General features: G+C 48.9%; 1 protein-coding gene across 1 annotated transcript in view; it reads right to left on the bottom strand.

The window, feature by feature from the left end:
- CAPZB (capping actin protein of muscle Z-line subunit beta) overlaps nucleotides 1-23,907 on the bottom strand; it is a 34,645-nt gene that overhangs the window by 7,680 nt on the left and 3,058 nt on the right. Inside the window, exons 2-4 of the mRNA XM_088136852.1 lie at nucleotides 13,505-13,594; nucleotides 7,259-7,380; nucleotides 5,266-5,379 (exon numbers count right to left, since the gene is read on the bottom strand). Coding sequence (XP_087992978.1) covers nucleotides 5,266-5,379; nucleotides 7,259-7,380; nucleotides 13,505-13,594 — 326 coding nt within the window. The remainder of the gene's footprint in view (nucleotides 1-5,265; nucleotides 5,380-7,258; nucleotides 7,381-13,504; nucleotides 13,595-23,907) is intronic.

Raw genomic sequence — 23,907 nt, 5'->3', positions numbered from 1 at the left:
AATTGAGTTTTCTGTTCTAATTCAGAAAAGAACACGCACCACATCCAAAAGCTAATACTTCTCCCCTCCAATTATACATTTCACCAGCTGGCCAAGGGGATGAAACTTCAATCAGAGGGAAGGGGGTGAGCATCACATTCCCACCCTGTCCCCCAACTTCGGTACTCTAGTCTGAACAACCTGAAACGAGCCAAGCGGGGAGGAGTTCGGATTTTTATACGCTTCCCATTTATGAGATTTTACCTAAAGGCTTTTGGGGGTATATTTTAAGAATGTGTTAAAGGTTGTCCGAGACCACAGAAAGCCACCTGGGGAAGGTTCTTGCCAGAACAAGCAAGCGCACACATGGAAACACTCGGGATGGCCTTTGTACCTCGAATGACTCAAATCTAGGATTAATATTATTTTAAATACGAACGTGCTGTTTCCAACTGGCCTGGGGCTGGCGCTGGCCATGGCCTCACGCACCCGGGGGACCCAGGCGGCCAGGAAAAACAGCCCTGTTGCCATCCTGCGGTTCCTAGCCTCGGCGCTGGCTGTTGGAGGGCTTCTTCCCTCCCGCCAAAGGCTCGCCAGCTCTCCGCACAGGTCTGCAAGGTGTCCGGGGGGGAGGCAAAACTGGGTAAAGGAGAGGCTTGCAAAGGGAAGAACCAAGCCAGCCGGAAAGATCAACACAGGAGGCTTTTGCCGGGGGGAGGGTGTGAGAGCCCAGAAGGGAAAGTGTGGGGGGGGGGCTCCTTTTCGTTCACACTCTTTCTCACTGTAGCTTAAGCAAATCCACTCCAAACAGGGCCTATGGTTCTGGGCAGGTATTTGACAAATTCTTCCCGGCACGCATACAGGTGCAAGCCGCCCTTGGGCAAACATACCGATCCAGTGAGATCTGCGGGGCCACTATGCCAGGTAAGTTTCCAGAATGCACATCTGGCTGGCAGCTGGGCAGCGGCCGACCCCGGGAGAACAAAGGGCGGATTCAGATGCCACACGGTGGGAGCCCCTCTGCCCACCTCCTCCTGGAATACCCGAAGCCAGCCAAGCGGTTATGAGGCAGGAAGCTGGTCAGAGGCCTCCAAAGGGGTCTCCTTGCAGCCAGGGTGGGTCAGGTCAAGCCTTGGGGCCACAGGAGCAACAAGACCCATGGCTGCTTCGTATGGGGAGCTGTGGCGACAAACCCGTGGCCTATTCTTGCATCCCACAAGTTGGGGGAGGGGGGGAGGCACTGGATTGTCCTAAGGGCTTAGGAGCCTCGAGCCAAGGGCCATGAAGCCACTTTACAGGCATGGCTGGGCATCCCAGGTTTACCACACCGACTTCCAGTCTGGAAACAGATGGCCAAGGGCTTATCAGAAACGGGACAACCACAGGGCCAGGAGGAAGAGCCCCAGACTGCCAGGAGGGCAAGGGGCTGTGTAAATTCAGAACCAAACTCGACAAAAGGTTTGATGGCCGTGCCAAAGCATAGGAGTGGGGAACCCATGGCCCTCCATTCCTTTGGGAACTCCAATTTCCAGCAGCCCCAGCCAGCACAGAAAATGGGAGCTGTCCAAACTTCTACTGGGGAACTGGGGCAACCTCTGCCTCGTTCCCTCACCCTCAGCTGTATTACTGTCTCTGACCGGCCAACTTCCTGCTCCTGCAACGCCTCCAGCATTAAACAATTCGGGATGACCGTAACTGGGGTCTCCAAAGGAACCTTCCAGAATCTGCTTCCACTTCTTTCCTGAATCAGGCAGGGTTAGGCACTCGTTGCAGGTCCTACCCATCTGAGCCCAAAGGACATTTTGCTGAACTGACACATGCTCGCAAACTTTGCTAATTTTTTGCTGAATGAACAAAGGCTGATTAAGACCAGGGGAATGTCCAGGATGGTCTCACAGCACGCTAAATGGGGAACTAATTAAAAACAGGGCCTTTCGAACAGGAAAAGGCAGCCGTGCTTTATGACGAAAGCCCGTTTTTACCACACTGTCCAGCCAAAGGCTGATTAATCGATAGCCTTTGCCGGGGCAGGGGGGGGGCGGCATTCGCAGTCAACTTTTCACTCCCCTCCCTTAAACAATCAGGAATAATTACATTCCGCAACTGGATCGTCTTTTTCACAGCCCCCTCCCCATAAAGCAAAGGCATGAGGGGACATGGAAGAGCTCCCCAGCTAAGATCCTCCAGACACACAGCTGCTCCTCACGCTTGGATTCCTGTGGCCAAAGGCATACTTTTTCACTCAAAGGCAGCCAAATAACAGCCACGTGCTGCCTTGGATTCCTCAAGGTGAGAGACGGGGGAAGAAATCCTTGCCTGACCAAAGCCAAATCATCTATAAACAATGGTATTACATACATACACACACACACACACACAGGTCACCATTGGTGCAAAATTGCTTTAGGGTCATAGCAACATGGGGGTTACCCTGAAAAGAGTCTGGCGGGGCCTTCAGATGAGAGAATCCCACAGGCTATTTCTGACCACACACAACAGAGCCCTTTCCCCTCCACCTGGGGTAGAAGCTAATGAGGTGCCATCAAGTTGGTGTTGACTCTTAGCAACCACATGGATGGATTTCCTCCATGACCATCCATCCCTAACCAGGTCCTTCAAGTCTTCCGATGGTGCCCCCCTCGCCTCTGTAACTGAGTCCCTCCACCTGGCTGCGGGTCATCCTCTTCTTCTCTTTCCTCCCACCTTTCCCAGCATCAGAGCCTTCTCCAGAGAGCTGGGTCTTCGCATCATGGGTCTGAAGTAGGATGATTTGAGCCTGGCCATTGGTGCCTCGAGTGGGTTGATTTGTTCTAGGATCCATTTATCTGTTTGCTTGGCTCTCTACAATCTTCTCAGGAGTCTTCTCCAACACCAAAGTTCAAAAGCGTCAGTGCTCTGCCTCTCTGCTTCTTCAAAGTTCAACTTGCGCTTCCACAGAGGGTCACAGGGAAGACCATGGCTGGAGGATTCTGATCTTTAGGGTAGGAATACCACCTTTAAAAAGCCTGCCTAAAATAAAAGATAAGCCTGGCCCTTAATGCCCACACAAAGAGGACAGCCAAATATCCAGGGGCAAGACGTTCCAGAGTCTCCATGGATAACCATGGATAACGTCAGAGGGTTGTGAATGGCTGTTCCTACTTTCCTACTTAATGCAGCTTCTTCTAAAAAGAAGGCTTTGTTTTTAATCGATGCTGTAACTTGGTTTTATTTCTGCTCCAATTCCCTTTCTGGCAAGTGTAGGCCAACCCTCATGTTCCAGGACAAACGCCAAAAACGGTTCACATGTAACACTTCAATCTTACATGACAATCTTTTTAAAGGTAAGTTGACTGCTTTTGCCGTAACCGGTAACTAATCTGTTTTTACAATTATCAAATCAACGATGATTAAAATTCTTTACGTTGCCGGCCCTACAGATTCAGGGCGGTGAAATGCCGTCCGTATAAATAGGACTACGTAATGAAGTGCGGTCTGCAGGGCTCCATCCTCTAAAATACTGGGAGCCTCAAGGGGCCAATTGGGAGAAAAGTAAGGGGTTAGCAACAAGAGGCCTCTGTACTGCAGTGGGCCCTGATGTTTGCAGGAGAGTCCCGCAGTTAGCAACCCAAAGGTAAAAGGAAAATGTCTTCTGTGCGGAGGGCTGTTGCGGAGGGCTCCTGGAACCTGGTAGTCCCACGCAGCTGGGTTAGGGAAAAGGCGGCTAAGGACACACGATGCAACTCCCTTACTGAAGTTGGCACAATATTTGGCCCTGGGACTGGAGAACGCAAACCTGCTACACCAAGCCACCCAGCGAGAGGCTGAAGTGGGAGCCGGAGTCAGCCCAAAGCTGGGGGGGGGCACTCTGCAGCCCTTTCTCTCGAGGAAAGACAGCCTGGATTGGGTGAATCCCTCCACTGCGCAGAGATGGGACCCAACTAGCAGCCTTGGGGGCTCACTAGGGAGGTTTCAGTCTCAGCCTGGAAAAACTTGGTCCTGAAGCCTGCTGCTGCATGGTTGGGTGGACTGTGGTCTGACTGGGCAGAAGCGTGTTTCCAGGGGGCCTTTTCTGTCATCTGCTGGAGCTTCTGGCTAAATCCCTGACAGGTTTGAGACTCAGCAGACGGGGATCCTCAAGCTGCTTCCATTTCAGCTCCTCCAAGGTGGTCAGAGCACACGTTGCTGCAGGGTCAGGACACCCTGCCCTCTTCCCCAGCTCTGCTGGTGAGCCATCTCAACTGCAGCGCTCCCAGAAGGTTTTAGGGGCAGTGCTGTTTGGGCATGAAACGGGTCAGTTGGGGGGAGGTATGACGACGTTCATCATCTTTAATACTTGCATTTTTTCCCACTATCAGCCTCAGCCAAAAGAGGTCAGGGATGTTTGCTCAGAAAAGGCAGCGCTGGGCTTCTAGAAACAGAGGTGACGAAGAGACGATGGCTGGGAAGAGGAGGAGGGGCGATGCTCCCACCCACCCACACTCCAATTTCAAATTACTGATTCACTTCAACCAAGAATAGAGGAAGATTTCACGCCAACAGAAACGCTCAGGGCCAAGTTGGAAAAGCCACTTGGTTTTAAAATTGTACAAGGAGAATCCCAGCACAGAGCAGAGCAGGCACGTTCAGGGCCCAAGCTGGTCTTTCACCACCACTGAACCAACTCACTTTTTTTTTTAAAAAAAAAGGGGGGGTGAACACCTGCACAGGCACAGCTACAATCCTCCAGCTAAGCACTGACCATATTAAAGCTGGACCCCTTTCAACAGACAAGGAAGCTAACAGCTTTGGGAAAGCACCCCCCCCAAATCTTCCCTGTAACTCAATTTTAAATAAAGCACCTTCATCAAATGTGGCCTGCCAAAGGGGAAGATTAAATTTGATGAAAAGGAAATCGCCTTCCATCACAGCTGCTGGAGAACGCTGCTTGTTATTTTGAGACATTCCAAACCTGTGGTAGCAGGTTGTTTCCTGTAATTTAAGACTGGCTGAAGTTTTGGCTCGGTTCGTCTGCAATGCCATAACTGGGGAGGGGAGGGGAGGGGAGGGGAGGGGAGGGGGGACAGGACTGGAATGGTGGCCTCAGGAAAGACTGTGTGCTCATGCCTCCTACAGAAAGATCTGCACGCTTCTAGCACAGCAAACTGCAAAAATGAACAGGCTCATAAAGAAGGGGAGACCTCTTCGTGGCGAGATCTCACTCCCTAAAAGTCACTGCCTTCAGAGAACGAACTGGAGTCTCTCCTGCCCTAAGAGCTGGCCCCCCTTTGCCAGCCATCACCCCCACCAGAGAAGGAACCAACGTACAAGTCTCTGTACTGGTCAAAGGCATTGTTGGCCTCCACCTCAAGCTTGCGCAGGCGAGCCGAAGGCATGGCGCCATCTTCCAACGGCGGATCATATTTGTTGCTCCAGGGCGACCTGCAGAAGGGGGGAAAAGCACACTTTTCATCCAATGTCCAAAGAATCCCCCTGCCGACTTTGCAGTTGTCGAGCAGCAATGACTGCCATGGCAAGACGACACAATTCAGACTCCTTGGGGCAGGGGCCTACAGTCTGGCCTACGTGTGCAGGAGAAAGGGGTGTAAGAAGGGGCTGCCTCTGAATTGGAAGGCCAGGAAGAAAACCGTTTGAACTGCATTAATGCTCTCTGGAAGCAGGCCAGCTGACGGGAGGGGAGGGGAGGGGAGGGGAGGGGAGGGGAGGGAGAGGCGCTGCAGAAAAGAAAATAGTGCCCTCACCCCGCTGAGCCCAGAGCGGTGCAGTCAATCCCTCCTCTTACCCTTCTTCCATTAAATTCAGAAATGGGACAGGGAACCCAGCCTCGCATCTGATGCGGATAGGAAAAATTCCCCGTAAAATAATCTTTTCCATGCGCCGTCAGGACCCGGGCACTCTCCACACTAGACATTTTGATGGGCACACCGTTTCTCAGTCGCCCAGCTTCATAGGAGGCTTTAATAGGTGGCTCTTTTAAAACAGATGGCTTGTGTTCATCCTGGATTTTTTTCCCCAAGCTGCCAGCTCTGTAGATTTTACTGTTTTTAATTAGCTGCGTATGATTGCATTTTTAATGGTTTTAACTGTTACTGGGTACTTCTTGAAGCATTTACAGAAGGTAATGGAGCGAACAGAAGAAACTAAGTTAAAATATGTATTTTCAGATGATCATAAGGATTGGGGCTTGTGCCCCATAGTTGGCAAAAGGGCAGAGTATTGGGCTTTTCTTTATTTAAGCACTTTTTAGGGACAGAAAGTTAATTCTTTTACTGTGATTTAAGAACATCCAGTTGTTTCTGGAGCCATGTGACCACTTCAGGTTCCATCTCTCTCCCCATCTCCTTTAATAAGGAAGAGACGTTTTAACGGCGGTTAGCAGGTCTTGCCCACAAAGCCCTGGGCATGGAATTCCCGAGCTACACAGCCCCAACTCAGCCCTTTTCTGGCCTGCGAAACACACCCACGCACCCTAACCCCCTCCTCCTAAGAGGGTAAGGGAAATGAATGCTGGCTAAAGCAGTAATTTTATCCACCAGAAACCCATCGCATTACCCCCAGAAGTGCTTTTATAGCAAGCAAGTGCTCAAAACACATTCTAGGGAGGCTGTCTGAGGAAAGACAGATGGATGGGCCCCGCACGGGATGAGGGAACACGGAGCTTCTAGCCAGCCTATCTTCAAACACAATTTCTGTTGCAGAAAACTCCTATCAAACAGGCTCTTGGAAGCAGCACCCCACCCCCATACAGAAGAATTCCAGGAAGGCGATTAAAAGCAAGGCTAGGAGTGCACAGAGAAAAGGGGGTTGAGGGGAGAGGCTCAGATTTTTATATCCAAAGGGTCGGCCTTCCTCCTCCAGAGGCTGTGGCTGCTGACATTTCCCAGACGCAAGGCTGAACCCGTGTTCTCCGCACAACGGCGGGGGCAGAGGTGAGCAGGGCTGGTCCTGTTGCTTGTCTGGCACGAGGGTGCTTACGACAGTTTTACCCCCTTATTCCACATGACCTCACTGACCTTTGTGTAGAGATAACACAGTACTATTACTCGTAGATACAAAATGGCACCTCTTCCCCAGAAGACTCCCTACATGTTCTCTGCCGGTGAACCAATCAATTAGCCAAACGTGTGCCGTTCATCTTGCAGCAAATGAACCGTGCCCTTTTGTCCACCTGCCTCCGTTGAGAAGACTTCCTGGTGTGGCATGTCTTCAGAGCTCCAGTGGGTAAAATAACAGGAACACACATCCCATTTGCCAAAACTAGAGGAGGATGTTAGAAGAGGAACCCTTGATCTCTCCCTACCTGTAGGAATCGCCATCCCGGTTGTAATCACACAGAAGGTAGTCTTTGCCCACCACCTTGTCTCGAGCAATCTTCAGAGGCTGGTCAACAGAAGACAAGAGATCTTCGCAAAGGCTGGGAACCTAAGAAAAAGGCAGAAAGCAGACAGAGAAAAAACAGTCAGGGCAAACCAGCCAGGAATCTATGCTTCTACATGCATCACTCTTGAGTTGAAGCTATCTCCACCACCTTTGGCCCGTCCAGCTAAAACAGCATGGACTTAGAAGAGCCACACAATCCCCCTTTTTCCGTTCCTGTCCATTCAGACCTTCATCAGAAAACCAACTCCCCTCCTACTATGATTTTTGAAGACAAGCAGCTACACCTCTGTGGTGGCAGCCCCCCCAAGGCCTTCCTCTTTTAGCTTGTGGGGAAGAATGGTCTTGTCTGGTAACCTCCCCCCCAGGAGCTTCTCAGACAGCTCTATCGTTCTTTTGATGGGGTTAGCGCTACCATTCTGGACTGCTGTTATCAAAACTGGGTTTTACGTTTGGCTTTGATCTCAGCTTTTCAGTGGATGACAAAAGGCAGATAAAATGTGTTTTATTTTAATGGGGGAGAGGAGAGATTAGCAAATGGCAACTTCTCTGTAAAAGACAGCCAACCGATGCCAACTTTTTTTCCTTGTGCTCTTATTTCACATACACATTCATATAACTTTCAATTCACCCAAAAAGGAGAACAGATGTTTCAACCTCTTCGCTGACATTACCCCAAATCTCAATAACTGATAAATCAGTTCCCTTCAGGATTCTGATTTTCCTTTTGTCTGTCATCTAGTTAAAATGCCACATTTAAAAAAAAAAAGTCACCCATCTCAGAATAGTTAACAATCCAAAAAAGGTAAGGCCTCTTCAGTCAGCACAAGCACGCACAAGTCACGACCACTGGATCAAAGAACCAGAGGTCCCAAAGATCGGAAACGAAAAGGGCCTTTCTGTAAAACCAGGAAGAGGCCGACAGAAAGGTCTCCTCTAAGTGCTCAAGTGGCACAGTTCGGTGGCCTTCTCAGCATCTGATGGGAAGGGCAAAGAATTAGATTTAAGTCAACAGACTGATATTGTACAGTTATTGGAACACAATGCACCCCTCTTCTACACAACCGGAGCACGCTGCACATACACAACGGGCAAATGCAATTCCAGTCCCATTAGCGCGGCCACTCGTGTGGTCTTGTAAAGCTCGACGTAGGCAGGTCTGCAGATGTGCCTCACAATGTCTGCTTTTTGCCAAACTTGCTGTAAAGCAATTCCTGGAAGGGGGGGGGGCTTTAAAAATGGTAAATATTTATAATGGAAATCTAAGAACTGCTAAGAGAATAAGCTGACCGTGAATGGCAGCTTAATTTTTTCCACTAGCTCATGCTCTGGGTGGGGTTTAATGAGCTTTCTGGGCACTCTGCCCAACACCGCTAGTTAACTTGAAGAAGGAAAAAAAAAATTACCTGTTTTTTTTTTCCCTAAAGAGGTGATATTGCTGAAATAACGTAATATGCACAGCTGGAAGAGTGAAAAGTTAGTCATTTATAGGTAAGCCTTGAGTTACTAAAATCTAGCTTATTATTCAGTTAACCTCTGTCTCTCCCTCACACACACACACACACAATTTGTAAAGGGGTGTGTTAGCTAAACACTAATTTTGGATGCAAAAAATCCCAAGTGCAGCACCTGGCCCTTTAAGATTTAAAAAAAAAAAAAAAGATCTGGTAGGTGATGATGGAAAAAACTCCCTCTGTCTAAAGCTTTGGAGAGAGGTCAACAGTCTGAATGGACAACACCGACATGTCTGACCAGCTAATGGATGTGATCAAACACCACTTCCCATGTGAGCACCACGTAAAAGCAAGGAAAGCTTTATAGCTTCTCCATCTTATCCCCAGAAAGCCAAGGAAACCTCATTAAGAGTTTGTCTTCCTCCAGGTGAAAAAGTCATTTGAGGATGAACTACCTGTTACACACTGACAGGGGTCAAACTGCTTGCTATCCTGAGGTATTCCTATGAATAGTATGCTTATTGAGGTAGTAATCAAAGGGCCAAGAGAGTCCACACGCACACAAAGAGGTCTTGTAGATATGCTGCCTTACGGATCAGCCTCATGAACCTTACAGCTCAGGAAGGAGCGGATTCCCCAGGCCCACCCTGGCCTCAGACCACCCCAGAACCTGAGACCAGACTCCCTTAAAGGCCAGGCTCTCTGAGGATGAATGAGACCACTATTTGGAACGAGGCTACAAAAGAATGGCTATGTTCTGAAGAGGCAGGGGAGATCAGGCCTGGACAAAAAGGAAGACAAATTGAAAGAGTAAGCCTGCCCTGCTAACAGCCGATGCTGAACAAGAGTCTCCTTGTCCCCCTGCCACGCTACGCTAGTTAGAGTTAATGAACCAGGTATTAGGACAGAGTTTTAATTAAAAACTAAGCCATCTTTCCAGCCAGCAAGACAAGCGGCCACCTGTGTACAGTCAGAAACCAAACACCTTTCTTGAGCAGCTGGCCAAGCCTTTGCTTCCTGCTCTAAAGCCAGGGTGCCAGTAGGCTAGATTGATATTCATGAAACCGGCAGTATCAAGATGGGATGTGTGTCAGCCAGGTCTTGGGGATTACGGCAGGCCATGGGAATCTGCCGGTTTTCAGGGCTCGGGGGTGGAGGGGAGGAGTCTGGGCGTGTTTCTGGGATCTGGCTTTTCATTCTTCCAGGTAAACATTGGCAATGTATTCCCCACACCCCAACATGGATCCTGCAGGGAAAATAAAGCCCAGAGAAAGGAGGTTGGGACTGGAGCAGAGCCACTGAGGTTGGTGCCCTTCTGTTGCTCAGGCCGCTTCGGGCAAACCACGTACTCCATTTGAGAGCTCTTAAGGTGCCAAAAGCCAACTTTCTGAAGCACCCGTTTAGATGCAGGACCCCAAGGTGAGCATTGCAAGGCTCCTGTCGAGACTATTCCTAGCTTCCATTAGGAATCTGTGGAGGGAACCTCACCCCTCAGAAAAAGAATTTTGCATCGTGGGATGAAAATAGTGGCACATACGGGATCCACAGGAAAACAATTTTCCACACTCCGTTGACATAAGTGACACGGCAGATCTGTCTCATCTTCTGTTACAGCCCTCCCACGTGCACCCGGCCTGCCCACGTGCCACTCCAAATGCTCGGTGCTCACTTGGGCTGAACAGAACTATCAGAAAATTAAGGGGTATTTGAAGAACGCTGTCTGTAAACCCGCTCTTGCACAGAATTATTCTGATGCCGCAACATCAGTTCTGTGTTTAACCAACACTTAACCTTTCTGTCCTAAAAGCAAAGGGCTAACTGCCTGCATTCCTTCTTGCTTGCTGGTTGTAACCAACTGTAAAAATATGTGCTTGTTTTGGCTAGATGGGAGGGAGGGGTTGGAGGCTGATCCATCTTGAACAGATCCAAAAAGACCTGGTGAACTGGTCTTAGGGAAGCTGTCCAGCTCCATTTTTTAAAAAAGTGGCTGTGTTTCAATATATTACCCACCCTGTCTGGGTGCATTTATATTAAGAGGTCCTAAAATTAATGTCTTGATGGTCATCTTCTCAGCTGGAGACTTTTCCTTTTAGAGCCAAGTGGACAACTGGCTTGAGCTGAGGGGCGATGAAGTTAATTTTGCCAAGAGCCAAGGACCCCCAATTTGGAGGCTCAGTAGCTGCTCCAGAATTTGAGGAACAGTAACTGCGCCATGCTCCCATTGAGGTGTTGCAGCAACTCCCTGTACTCTTCCAGTGGACAGACCTCCAGAACCAGAGGCCCACCTTCTTCTCCAAACACACAACCTGACTAGTAACTATCTATGGCTGCAGCTGTGCAAACCTGATCGTACATTTTTTTACGTGCTTCTGTTCCTCCCCGGCTAAGACATGCAGCTGGGTGCACAGCAACTCTCAAAGAGCAGAGAATGCAACTTGGGGTACCCAATCTTATTTCCTGAATAACTAAGAGTCTTCAAGGGCTTAGTCCTCAGGGTTGCAAAAAATATCCTTGAAAACAAATAAGGAGCTGTGAGAACTGCAGAAACCAGGGAAGATGGGTCAAGAGGCTGGCACGGTGAAGGCGTCTAGCATTCGTCCCCCCTGCCCTGCCTGCCGGCCATGAGACATTGTGTAACCCTCTCCGAAAAACATTGGCACTGATGGGAATGAAGGGACCTTCAACACCGTTGCTTCTTGGAAGGCCGTGACTCCAGGGAAATGGATTACGCCAGGGCAGAGGGTGGCTCCTTTTTTCTAACCAATGCTGGGTTTCAAGCCAGGGAGGGCTTTCCCCATCAACTGCTCCCTGGAGCCCAGGGACAGGCATCAAATCTCAAACCTTCCACTAGCTAAGCAGGCAATGTCAGTCTCTCTTCTACGCCTTCTCTGCTTTTCACAAGAGTGAAAGTACTCAGGGGCAACACTAAGTTAACCAACAATGGCTCTAAAAGGGTCCAAAGAACTTCCAGAGCGGGCAACTTAGAGTAGCGGTGGCAGAGCTTGGAGGAGAAACGCTGGGTTTTAAAGAAGTGCAACCGGGCATACCTCCAAGGCAGCATTTCCCTGGGACAAAGTGGTGGAGCCATGACTCAGACCAGACCCACTGCCAACTGTCTTGGTTCCTGAGCTGCAGGGGGGGGAAATGTGTGGCGGGCACACAAACCAAGGTCCTGAATGCTTCTGGACTCCAGTCCTCTGCGTCTTGTCTTTTCCCTTCTTATTTGGGCAAAACCACAGCCAAATTACAGTGCTGCCCTGCACAGACACACATGTAATAATAATGAACTCTGCGTGTTGGCTCAGTCACACTCACACACCACGGGTGTGAAGCTGCACGCATTAGGATACGGTACAAGAGAAAACGTTGCGTCAGTCATGCCCAGAGCTTCAGCCACTTTTCACTCGCAGGAAGCGTTCTCGTTTAATCACTTATCCTAAATGGCAGCGGCCTCCCGTTCCACAGGCTATCTCCGTGCCCTGTCCCCCGCAGCGCTTTCTAAATCCCTCCGCTGTCCCAAGATGCCGAGCCGCCTGTTCAGCAATCATTAGCGTTCCTCCCCGAGACGCAGGATCAGCGCCCATGGTCTCACTTCCACTTTCAGGCAGGGCTTCAGAGACCCTTGGCTGACAAGAACGCTAATGAACTCTAATTACAAGCTCAGCGGCCGGTGGAAGCAACAAAAGACAGCTCGGCTAATGAGCAAGGACGCTCATTCACCAGGAGGGGGCTGGGGGAAGGGGCGCTGACCCAGAAAGGGCTTCACCTGCCTCCTTGGCGTGCCCTTGCATTTCATGTTCAAGTTGGACCTTCTCTCGGTCAGCACAAATCACATCTGGCAAGCCACAACAGCTGCTGCTAGGTCCCTGGGGAATCTAGCGCTGGGCTGCGGACAAAAAGTTGGTGCTTGTGGGTCCTGGCCACAGAACCCCGGAGGGAGCGTGTCTTTCAGTCGGACCACCTCAGTGGCCTTTCCGAAACTGGGAAAAGAGGAGAGATGCAAGATGGCCGCCTTCTTTAACATGTTGCCTGAAACCTGCCTGGTGGTGGCGTCACTGAGGCGGGTAAAACCATCATTACAGAAAGCAGCCTGGCTTAAAGAAAGCCAGAGCAATGAGTTCTGCCCGTCTTGCTCTTCTTCCGGAGCTAAGCAGGGGGGGAAACAACCCAAGAGGGGCTTTGCCTGCCCTTGCAGATGCAGCTTCAGAACAGCGGGGCCACCACCTCAAACATGGCTCGCCCTGAGGGTCCCCACTGGATTTTGAGTTCTCCTGGGGAACAGGGCCAAGACCCTCCAACACCTCGCTCTCCGTCCCAAGCAGAGTGAGGCAAGCAGCTCTCAAGTAGGACAGCATTTTTAAAAGCGGGGAGACTCGCTTGCTGGATTCTGGAGATCGGGGCAAGGATGAAGGCGACAGAAAAACCAAGACCCGAGGCCCCATGTTCCCACAACCCCAAACCTCATAGAATGGCTAACGGAGAACATCACCGTGTCTTTCAGCCTACCCCAATTTGGTCCTCCATAGATGTGCTGGGGCTACCACACCCAGAAGGGGCCATGATGTCTGAGAAGTTACCCAACATTTTGGGAGGGCACCAAGAGTTAAGCACAGCCAGCCTTTTGGCTCCATAGGATCTCCACTGGCTTATGCAAAACATGGAAGGGCCCCGTATTTAGGTCCAGCCTAAGCTGCACTCCAGGCCCACATACTTACCAAATCAATCAGGTCACTGAGGTTTTTCTCTATCTGCTGCGGAGGAAGACGCCTCATCAAATCCAAGGCACAGTCCAGCTGCTGTTCACTCTGGAGAAAAACAGAAAGGGGGGGAAAACCCTTTAGTCGCTTACAGCAAACACAACTAAATTCCACTTGGTGACCGGTGGGGAGGGCTGCTCTCCTCACCAGTGATCAAACAGATGCTGGGGTGGAAACTAGGGCCTTGAGTGTGCAAAGCTAGGACTCTGGCAATAAGCTGTGCCCCCTTCGCACACACATGGATGACCGAGTCTGTCCGTATGGGATGGGATCAACTGCGCTTCAAGGGACTTGGTCAAGCTCTCTGTACAAGCAGAGATTCAACCAACACATATGGTGGGTCAGGGGACAACTGTTCGCAGAAGACCACACCACAGCCCTTCACAGCCTTGCAATTCAGCACTGAGCAGCCTTCCCCCGTCCCCACCCCAGCAATCCAAAGTTCCTACTACTACAACAAAGATCAAGGAGAGCGTGGTGGGCCAGTGGGCTTCACCCCTTACTTCCATTCTTCCTTCAAAACCTGACTCCAAGCCAAAGCATGAACGTGCAGATAAAATATACTACAAAAAGAAGAAAATGCAGAAGATTTCCACCAAGACCGAAAAGGAACACACTTGTAAATGGACCCTGAGTGCCTACGGAGAGAGAAGACAACTTCTGTTTGCCTTTGCAGCACCTCCCCAAAAACGGGGCTGGAATTTCCCCCTCCGCTGCCCAGAAGAGCTCAGCTGGTTGACGCAAAGAAACTGTTGCCCGCAGTACTGTTACTGTAAGGCATCACGAACTCCCCGGGCACCGTCCCTCATTAGCAAATGGTTTCAATATTTCCTCTTTCACAGGAGCCAGAAATGGCAGCCATCCACCCGGCCTGGGAGCCAACTCTTCAGCAGGCATTCTTCAGAGGTTACAGAGCCACTGCAGGGCAGCGCTAGAAGTCCCCAGACAGACCACCGGATACCTCCACGGCAGAGGTGGGTCCCCACAGGACGCTTTCAGCCAAGGGGAAAAGGCACTGGTGTGTCTCTTGAGGGTTACAGGTTTGTATTTCTACAGCCCCAAAGCCTGTGGGAGCGCCAAAGGTGTTAAGAATTGGAGGCCAGCGCTCACGCAAACATTCACAGCTTTGCTAAATGGTAAGATATCCTGGCACAGATTTATCTATTTTTATCTGCCATTTGGCTGGATTCGAACCGCCCCCAAACAGATCTGTAGCACCTCTTTGCTTAGGATAATTAAGAACAGCCTCCAGGCAATCCGAAAAGGAAGTGTCGTGTAAAGTGAAAAGCTCACCGTGTACCGCAAGAAATGGAAAGGTTAAGGAAGCAGACAAGCTACATTTCTGTTGGCTTATTTGCATGGGCACCAAACCAGGCACCCCATTAAAGAAGAATGCTCCAGCACTGAAGAGCAATAGAAGGAGGTCACTTCTCTTCCCTTCCTTATTTTCTGTAATTTCTCCTTCTGTATCCTATTACGACAAGCAAATCCAGTTCAAAGCACTGGCTTGAGGCAGAACTGCAAATCTTAGCTTGCCAGCTTAGAGGGTGACTTGAACTGGGGGCGCCCTGGGAACCCCCACTTCCTGACCATTTCTCACAACGGGAGTTTGTCTCTCTCATTTAATCTGCTTCCTCTCTCTCATCCCTTTGCCTCCCAGCCCCCAAAGAAAAACACTGTTTAAGTTGGCCCACAGAGATGCAGCTCTTGCAGCAAAGCCCGGGAAGGGGGCCTTTCTGTCCAGATATTGTCATTGCTTCCCGTTGCTTCCCACTTTGCTTTCTAAACGCTGAATATACAGTTGTAGCGTCAGGTGTTGACCCTGGGATCGTGGGAATGGTCGCCCCAGCAGATTGGAAGTGGGGAAGGATCAAGTCTCACCAGCTGCTTCCTGCAGCATTTTCCTACAACTCCGGAACTGGGCTTAAAAGTGGAAATGTTGCCCATCCATTCAAAGATTTATGTTGTGTCATCATGGGGTTGGATTCCAGTACACTTCAAGAGCAACCCGAGACATGGTGCATTTCTACATGGTCAACAGAGATGATCTTTAAGAACCACGCAAAATCGTGAAACCGTTCTTACACCAAATTGAACCACCGGCCCATTCTGGCTAATATATTTTCTCCCCTACCTGACAGCAGAACCAAAACCAAGATCCTTTTAAAAGGAAATGTCAGAAGTTGACGTTTCTAGTTCCTCGGCATCAAGTCCCTGGCAGCACAGAAATATAAAGACAGTGGAAAGACAAGTGTGTAACAGAGCAGTCTGACAAAACTTACTGTCAAGAAGCAAAAGGCAAGAAATGAGCAACGCTCAATGTATTTTGTTTTGCTCATGATTTAAAAAAAAAAAAAATCCTTCAGCATTTTTCCAAGCAGAACGTCTGGGAAAAGAGAGGAACTAATAAGTCTCTCTTTGGTAGCTTTTGAACTGTAAATGCAGTTTAAAGTTACTAGCCCTCATGACTGGATGTTTGACAATGCATCGTACCGAATACAGTGGTCATATTGGACAGAGAAAGAGATTTAAAAAACTAAACAATCTTTCCAGTTCATATAACCTGTTTTTATCTTGGAGCCTGAATCACCAATTCTTTACTCTTTTTTTTTTTTTTAAGTGCACACAGCGTTTCTCAGACCCACCCTAGTCAGGTGCCTCACCTGCCGAGGCCAATTTAACTGGATGTCGTCTTAAAAGAAGGGACGGAGGAAGGAAAACTTAAGCCGCTGCAGAACGAAAAGGCAAGAGCAGCGTTTTGCAGACCAACCCAGTGGGGGGTTTCTGATCCTAATTTGGGACTGGTTTGTGTCTGGCAAATTTCCACCCAGCACATCTTTGCTCCAGGAGCGAAGGCGCATAAGGAAAGTTCAAAATGAATCTTTTGTTACAATTCCAGTCGCTCCAGGACTGAGAGATCTAAAGTGTGGAGTTTAGCTGTGAACATTAGCCAAGATAAAGCATCTTTAATTTATTAAAGCATCTCCTGCAAAGATGTTTTGCTTAGAAGACCCTCTCTGCACCATCTCCTTTGTCACAGCACAGCAGCACTGCTGCCCCGTCCTCTCTCACGCTAAGCAATAAGCACACGACCCACTTCTTTTGGGGGCCTCTTATGAAAAGTGTCACATGGACACTTATCTGCATTAGGCCCACCCCACGTGTGCCTCAAAAGAAAAGACCTTCAAGGAGAGGTCACCCATGGAAACAAATGCCTCCTGGAGAACGGAAACCCCACATCAAAATAACCCAAACACCGTTTTCTTGTTAGAGCCAATGGAGCTGCCACAGAAGCCTCCAGACCTTCTAGCTTTGCAGCATTTTTCGAGAGGCAGATCAGAACGGTGACAAAGAGGGTGAATGTGAAAAAGCAGGCTTTGAAGGGCTATGGGGATCTGTTAAGACATTTCTGCAAAATAAGGACCAGAGTGGCCAGTGGGCTGTTCTCCTGTCTTGAAACGCAAGCAAAAAATGCACGTTGGCTTCAGAGAGCATGAACTCATCCTACAGGAAAGCAAACTTGCATTGTTATTACAGAGAAAACACACACACACACACAGACTAAACTTGTGCACACAATACAGAAACATGGCATTCCTGCTATGAAAGTATAACCATGTTCCAGATAATGCATTTGATGCGCGGGAGAGACCACAATTTTTGACCCACCGGCTCCCGCAGCCATGTTTACCTTTTGGATAATAGACAGGATGCTGGATGCTGGCTTTATCTGGGGCTAGAAAACCCCCAAGATTTTGCCCAATAAATATGGCATCAGGAGGAGGGTCTAAGAGCCATCAATTTGCCAGAAGGGAACCTCAAGACATGCCCACTCTTTCCTCTCGCTGAGTTATTTGCCCAGTGACGAGGCATGCTTCTGGATTCAGTGGCAGCAATCAGGCATGACTGCCTAATAAGAGAAAGTCACTTCTATAGTTGTTTGGGAGCCAAGCTGGCACCCAAACTCTTGCCTAATTAACGGGGGCTCAGTTTTGATAGCTGTTCTAAGCAGGAAATTGGGTGTGCATTATGGCAGGAAAATGATGTACAGGCCTCCCTTGCAGGGCGTTCTTCTCCAGTACTCTCCTGCAGATTTGCCTGATGCCTCCAGATAGACCAGACCTCAACCAGGATGACCAAAGGGAGGGCTGGCTAAGAACCTGAACTCCCAAGCGTCTGGAAGGCATCAGGGAGGAGGCTCGGTTAATCAGGGTCATGATAGTTTAATGCTGTGCCTGGTTTGCCTAGGACATAAAACAAGAGGAGCCAATAACAGGGTTCCCGCTGACGCCAGGGCCTATGGACACCTCTGTGGCTAGACTCCCTCCCCCACAGGAGTTCAGTTTTTTAAAGATTGTTTTAACTTAATAATAATAAATAGAAAGCGGGCACTGGCCTCTGTCATCATCTCCTCCAAGAATGCCTCCAGATCTCCTACAAGCGTTGTCAGAAAATAAAAAGGACGTGTGTACCTATCCTCAGTGCTTTGTATGAGAGGAGATCGTCTACTGCTTTCTTCCAGACAACACCTCAGAGTATTAGAGGGGCCGATGAAAAACCCTACACATTTCCTTTCAGTAATCTCCATCCAGCCATTTTGAGAGAGTGCCCATAACAGACCCTCGCTATTCCACGTGTGACAGCCCACATACACTGATGACTCCGGGCCAAGAATTAAATTCTGACAGAGCGATATTCCCAAGAAACCTCAGCAAGGCAGGCCCAGAGGCCATAAATTAGCTGAAACGGAAACATTTTCCTTACTTCTCCTCTTAAGAGTTCTCATTTTAGCTCATTTTATTTCTTAGCCAGAGGTATCTTCCCCACAGGAGAACGGTCTGAACAGAATACCAGCGTTTTATTCAGCAGCTGCGTCCTTGGAACCCGTGGTGTTTGGAAGAGTAGAGGAAGAGTCTAGGAATTCAGGAGAGAAAAGGCAGAGAAAAGCAGTGGCCAGACTGAGCCACAGAGCCTAAACATCATTTAATCATTTTCTGCCTCAAAGAAAGAAGAGTGATTGAGCTGCAAAAGGAAGCCACAGTATCGTGCTCAGAATAAGTAGTGCAGAATTATCTTCTGCAAAATGTTAAGGACTGAGCACTAAGAACGGAAGGAAGGAAGGAAGGAACGGCAACACAGGCCACAGGGTACGCAGGCATAAAACAAGTCTTCAATATGAGAAGTGCCATGTGAATATTGCAACTTTACAGAACGGCAGAAACTGTGTTGAACCTGTCTTATTTCCAGAAATATACTAACAGACTGGATATCCACCAGTGGACACTGCTGGGCAGGAAACTGGTCCACTTAAGGAAAGACTAAGTCCGGGGTTGTCAATATGGCAGCAACCATAAAGGTTGCCCAGAGAATTCCAAATGAAATATTAAAAATTGATGAACGCTTGTGAGTCCATTAAATCTCAAGAGCTTTCGGCCTTTTACTTTTCTCTTTTAACCCAGGAGCATCCATACCATCTTGCAAACCTACACAATGGCCAAAAAGGTTTCCCATAGAAAAATCTGTTTTAAAAAAACAGGCCCAAGGGGACCTTCCCTTCTGCAGCGTCATGAGGACACAGCATCTGCATTTCTGGCTTGTGAACCCTCATGCTTCTGAAGGCGCCTAAAAAATATAAAGAAAATATTGTGGAAGCAGCTGCTTGTGTCTCTCTCCTCATTCCCCGGGCACTTGCCCACAACTGTATCACAGGTTCTGCTAGGACTTTCTTTACTAGTAGGTGAGGGAGCAGAGGGGAGTGGTTCTCCTAAAACATTTGCTCCTAGGAAACCGCTGGAAGGTTTAGGGCAATTTCCCCCCCCCCCCCAATCTCTTGAAGCAAACAGCAGCTTGAATTTAAGAGCTTGTTACAACCCAAGGTCCTGTTTCTGCCTAAACTTTGAGCATTTGTGCAGGTTGTTCCTATGGTGCCCCAGGGAGGGAAAACAGGTAGCAGCAGAGTGGCGGGGGGGGGGGAGCCAAGGGAGAAATTCTTCAGGTCTTTGGGGACAACTGTCAACAGCTAGCAGGTTTATTATTTGTGGAGTCTCTCCCAGTCAGCATGGACTCTGTCATAATATGGAGGCAGAGCTTCCAGTTCGACCTAACCTTATTCCTACGTTAAGGCTGCTGGGCCTGAATTTCCCCTGCATCCACGCTGATGTCTTGCTTTCCTCCCCTTCCACTAAAGTCGGGGATTGTATTTCTAGCACTTGCCCCCAAGGCACAGCAAGAGCAGAGCACAAACCACAGACCCCAGTCCTCCAAAGGCATTCTGTTTCTGCGACATGCCAGGGCAAAAAATAAACTGGGAAAGGCAGGTAAGCAGAGATCAGTTTCAACTTAATAACACGATCAGCCAAAAAAGAAAAAAAAAGTGTGGGGGGGGCAGGACAAGAAATACTCTGGAAAAATATCAGGGAAGGTTTATTTACAGCCCTTCTGCTTACAGGGGCAGATTCTCCATTGCAATGAGGAAGTGCAGGCGGGGCAGTCCAGTCAGAACTGGACTGCTTACCCTGGATAGTTACCCCAGAATCCTTCTGAAGTTTGGATTCCTATCTCCTATCTCTTGGCCCAAGGCTACGCTCAGAGGCACCCCATTCCCCAGTTCTGTCTTCTGGAGCCACCCTCTTGTTCTTGGACCCCAAGGCCGTAGCAAAACAAGCACACCAAAAAAAGCGGACCATCACACGTCTCAGTTCGGCCTGCTTCTCCTTATGAAAACAGTCGTGCCCCCAGCTTTTAAAAGCCTGGGCTTCATGGCCACATACCTCTGCAGAAAATGCCTGATGCCCCAGCAGAAAGGCAGCTCACACCTTCTTATCTCAATCTCACCCAACGTGCTCATGTCAAAGCACCCAGCAAACTGCAGCAGACTAAGCCAAGGGCTTCCTCGTAATCCAATCCCCCCCTCCGCAAAACAGGCCCTCTGGTTTCTTTCCCTGATATTTAAGTGGAACTTCCCTAGCCCGTTGACTAGGAAACGAAACGAAGCACAAAGGGTTCCGTCTCCCTACTGATCATTCTTGGGAAAGTATTAAAGGCGACACATAAACCCTTTGCAGCCTAGGGAGAAAAGAGAGAGAGCGAGCGTGAGCGCATACTTAGAAAGGTGCTCAGGGAGACCCCCTAACTTGCTCCCAAACCATTTAGAGCTCCCTTAGGGGCTCAGAAAGAAGCTAGTCCCTGCTCCAACCGTGAGGACATTTTGCCACTGTTGCAGAGAGCTTCCAAAAAAACAAATAATAATAAGAAGAAAGCTGGCTTATACTTAAGAAACGCAAGTGCTATTACTATATTAACCCCTTCTCAATCAGGGGAGCCATGGTTCTGGCGGCACCTTAGCCAGAGGAGCAGTAACAGCAAGCAAACTGGCAAGGTAGGGTTAGAAGGGAAGCATTCAGATGATGGGGCAGATGTTTTATCAGACCAACCCATGGCATGGCCAATCAGCTCTAGCCAATGTTGCAAGTGGGGAGGGAAGGAAGATAGATGCACGTGGTGGACGGTCTCTGAATGATCTCATTTAAGACAATGCCCCACCAGCTCCTTATAGTGTCTTCTAGAGTCACACAACCATCCTTGTGCCAAAATAACAGGGCATCCAGCTTCATATCACTCCCATAACGTCTGTGAGATGCCATGAAAACACTGCAGATGTTTCTCCCCTTGTCCACTCACTGATGGAGGAAATGATTATGTTGTCGAGAAGCAATGGTTTCTGGTCACTGTTGCTTAGCCACAGACACAGCGAACAGCATACCTGCTAGACCATATTTTGTGCCTATGCTTTGCAGTTTTTCCCAGCTTAGGGCCTTGCAGGTGGGGTCATCCCTGTCCCAGGATTTCCAGCCACGGGCGAGGTGCAAGTGAGCCGACTGGCTGACTCAGAACTTAACTCCCTGGCTCCAGCGCCCCGCCCTAGAATCCTCAGCGAAGCGCACAGTTCCAGCAACAGAATGAGGAAGCTTAGCAGAGAAGCCATTGCAAAGAGAAAAAAAAAGTGGAAAGCGGAGAAGTCACCGTCCTATTTTTAGGACTGAAACGCGTGCTTCGTTTTCAAGCAGCTCTCACGGTGCCAACCTTTTAATGGCTAACAGCAGGGCAAGACTACCCAGACACTGCTTTACATTTGCTAGATCATCTAGCTTAATTAGCATCCTCAAGTCTTCTTTGTGAAAACCCCCCTAAGGAGGAACCGGGAGAGACCACCTCTAAGTACAAAGGCCACGGAGGAGCAATAAATACGGTTCTTTGAATGGTGAATTAAGTCTTCAGAACCACCACCCACTTCTCCAAGGATTTGGTTTCTCTTATCAACTTGGGAGAAATGTACAGTTCTGGACTTTGGGGCTTCTTTACCAATTACTCCTGCGGCTAAAGTTAGGCGTGCTTTCCGACAACAGAGAAGCCTTGTGATTTCTCTAAGCTTTATAGTAGTTCAGGGACATAATTTGTTGTGTTAGCCCCCATGCAAGGTATGGGAAGGGAGGGCTGGAAGAGAGACCTTGGGGTGTTCTGCAGTAAACCTCAGTGATTTTATATAATGGCGGTTAAAACCACTAGTAAACAAAGAAGCAACTGCAGAATTAAATGGCGATGTGCACACCAAACACAGAGTCATGTAGGAACCAGCCTGCCTAACATGGTGGATGCTTTGAGGGTATAGAGCACGGAGCTAGGCATGCCTCTACCACAGGAACTTGTCAGGCACCACTAACAAGCCCAAGACAACTGAGCCAGCCCAGAAGCACGCTTCATCAGTTTTGGCTGGTGTACCAGCTGCAGTTTCTTCCTAATCAATAGACAATCTTGCCGGTTAGCCTAACTCTTGGACAACTGTAAGGGACTGCTCATGAGAGACTGCTCAAACATCAGTGAGTAGAAAATAGGATAGGCAGATTATTAATTAGTCACTGGTAACACATCATGCCCAGTGTGGAAAGAGCTCTGGTGGTTTCTTGTACTTTTCCAGGCATATTTCAAAGGGCGGACCTCGGCTCTTACAGCCTACAAGAACCGAGGCCTGGCTAACCCAAGGGATGCCTGAATCCATCTACATACAAGATTAGCCTGAGTGCAGCTTCTGTTTTGTAGCCCTAGAGCCAAACTGAATGGGTAGGACCAGGCATTTGGGGAGCTTTTAAGGCAGGGCGGAGGGTTCAGGGGGTTATAAGAGGTACAATGGGTGAGTTAAGCCTTGTACATACTGAAAGCACCTGTTTCATTCTTAAAACTCCTGAGCCCTCTTGCCCCGACAGGTGCTACTTTTAGAATGTACCCCTCAACCTTTTGTAAAATGTCTGAAGTTGCCTCAATCCAACAGAAACTGGTTACGCTCCAGTTGCTGCCAGGTTCTGAAGCATTTCAGATCAGGTAGCCATAACACCTCTTCAGCAGGAAGATGATGTCCCTGAATACCTCCCTAGTGCCCACTGTTCTACCCAGAGAGTGCAAGCAAAGACCATTTTTATTCTCCTGGCCTTTTGATCGATCATTTGCCCCACCTCTCTGCCTGCTGTTTTGCTGGCAGAACCTTTGCTGAGCAAGGAAACAAGCATTTTAAAATGCAAACCCCCATGGCAGGGGAAATGAGACATGCAGCTGGGGCTTAAGCAAGGACAGTCGTGCAAAATATCCCAGCTGTTCACTGCTTGTCCCACTTCTGCTGCTGGCTCTACCCTACAGTGCTAACTCAGCTTGTTGGAGGAGAAGTGCCACTTCTCCTCCTCCTCCTCCTCCAAAAGGAGTTATTCCAACAGGCAAGTACAGTACCACAAGTGCTCTAAAAATAGAAAAGCACTACACCTTATGGTTATGTTTTGTGCTCAGCAATAGAGGCCATATTACTGCTACTAAAAATGCACACCAGGAACAGGTCATGCCTGAGTCTTAACACGCTTTTGGGGGGGAGGGCTGCAGACTAGTGCTTTCCCACCTGCATTCCAGAGCCTAAAGCACAGAATACAAATAGGGAAGGATACCCTTTGCAACAGCCTCTGCCACCCTATTGAGCTTCTAATAAGAAAAACAACCATCTTCTCAACCACTCAGAGGGAAAGAAAGGCTACTCAATTTGAGACGCATTTAATTGGCATGGGGTTAATTGATCCTTCCTCTGCAAGCAAAATAGAAATTAAACGGACAATCTGAAGTCAGCAGTTCCCAGAGTGCCAGCCACTAAGAAGCAAACAAACAAACAAAAGCCTGACCAGAGGGCATGAAAGGGAAATTAAGAAGGGTAGGCCTCTAATGAAAAACAGCTTGGCCTAGGAGGCACAGAGAATACTTTTATTCTTTTGGATAGAAGTCATCTTCTCACTTCAGGAAACATTTGGAAAAGTAAACCATAGGTTTGAAGG

The sequence above is a fragment of the Python bivittatus genome, unplaced genomic scaffold (assembly GCF_059951505.1).
Source record: "Python bivittatus isolate LINGU-HERP-01145 unplaced genomic scaffold, Pbiv_v1 ctg000090_np1212, whole genome shotgun sequence".
Lineage (NCBI taxonomy): Eukaryota > Metazoa > Chordata > Lepidosauria > Squamata > Pythonidae > Python > Python bivittatus.
The sequence above is the reverse complement of the archived record's forward strand: the minus strand, read 5'-3'. Positions and strand labels throughout refer to the sequence as shown.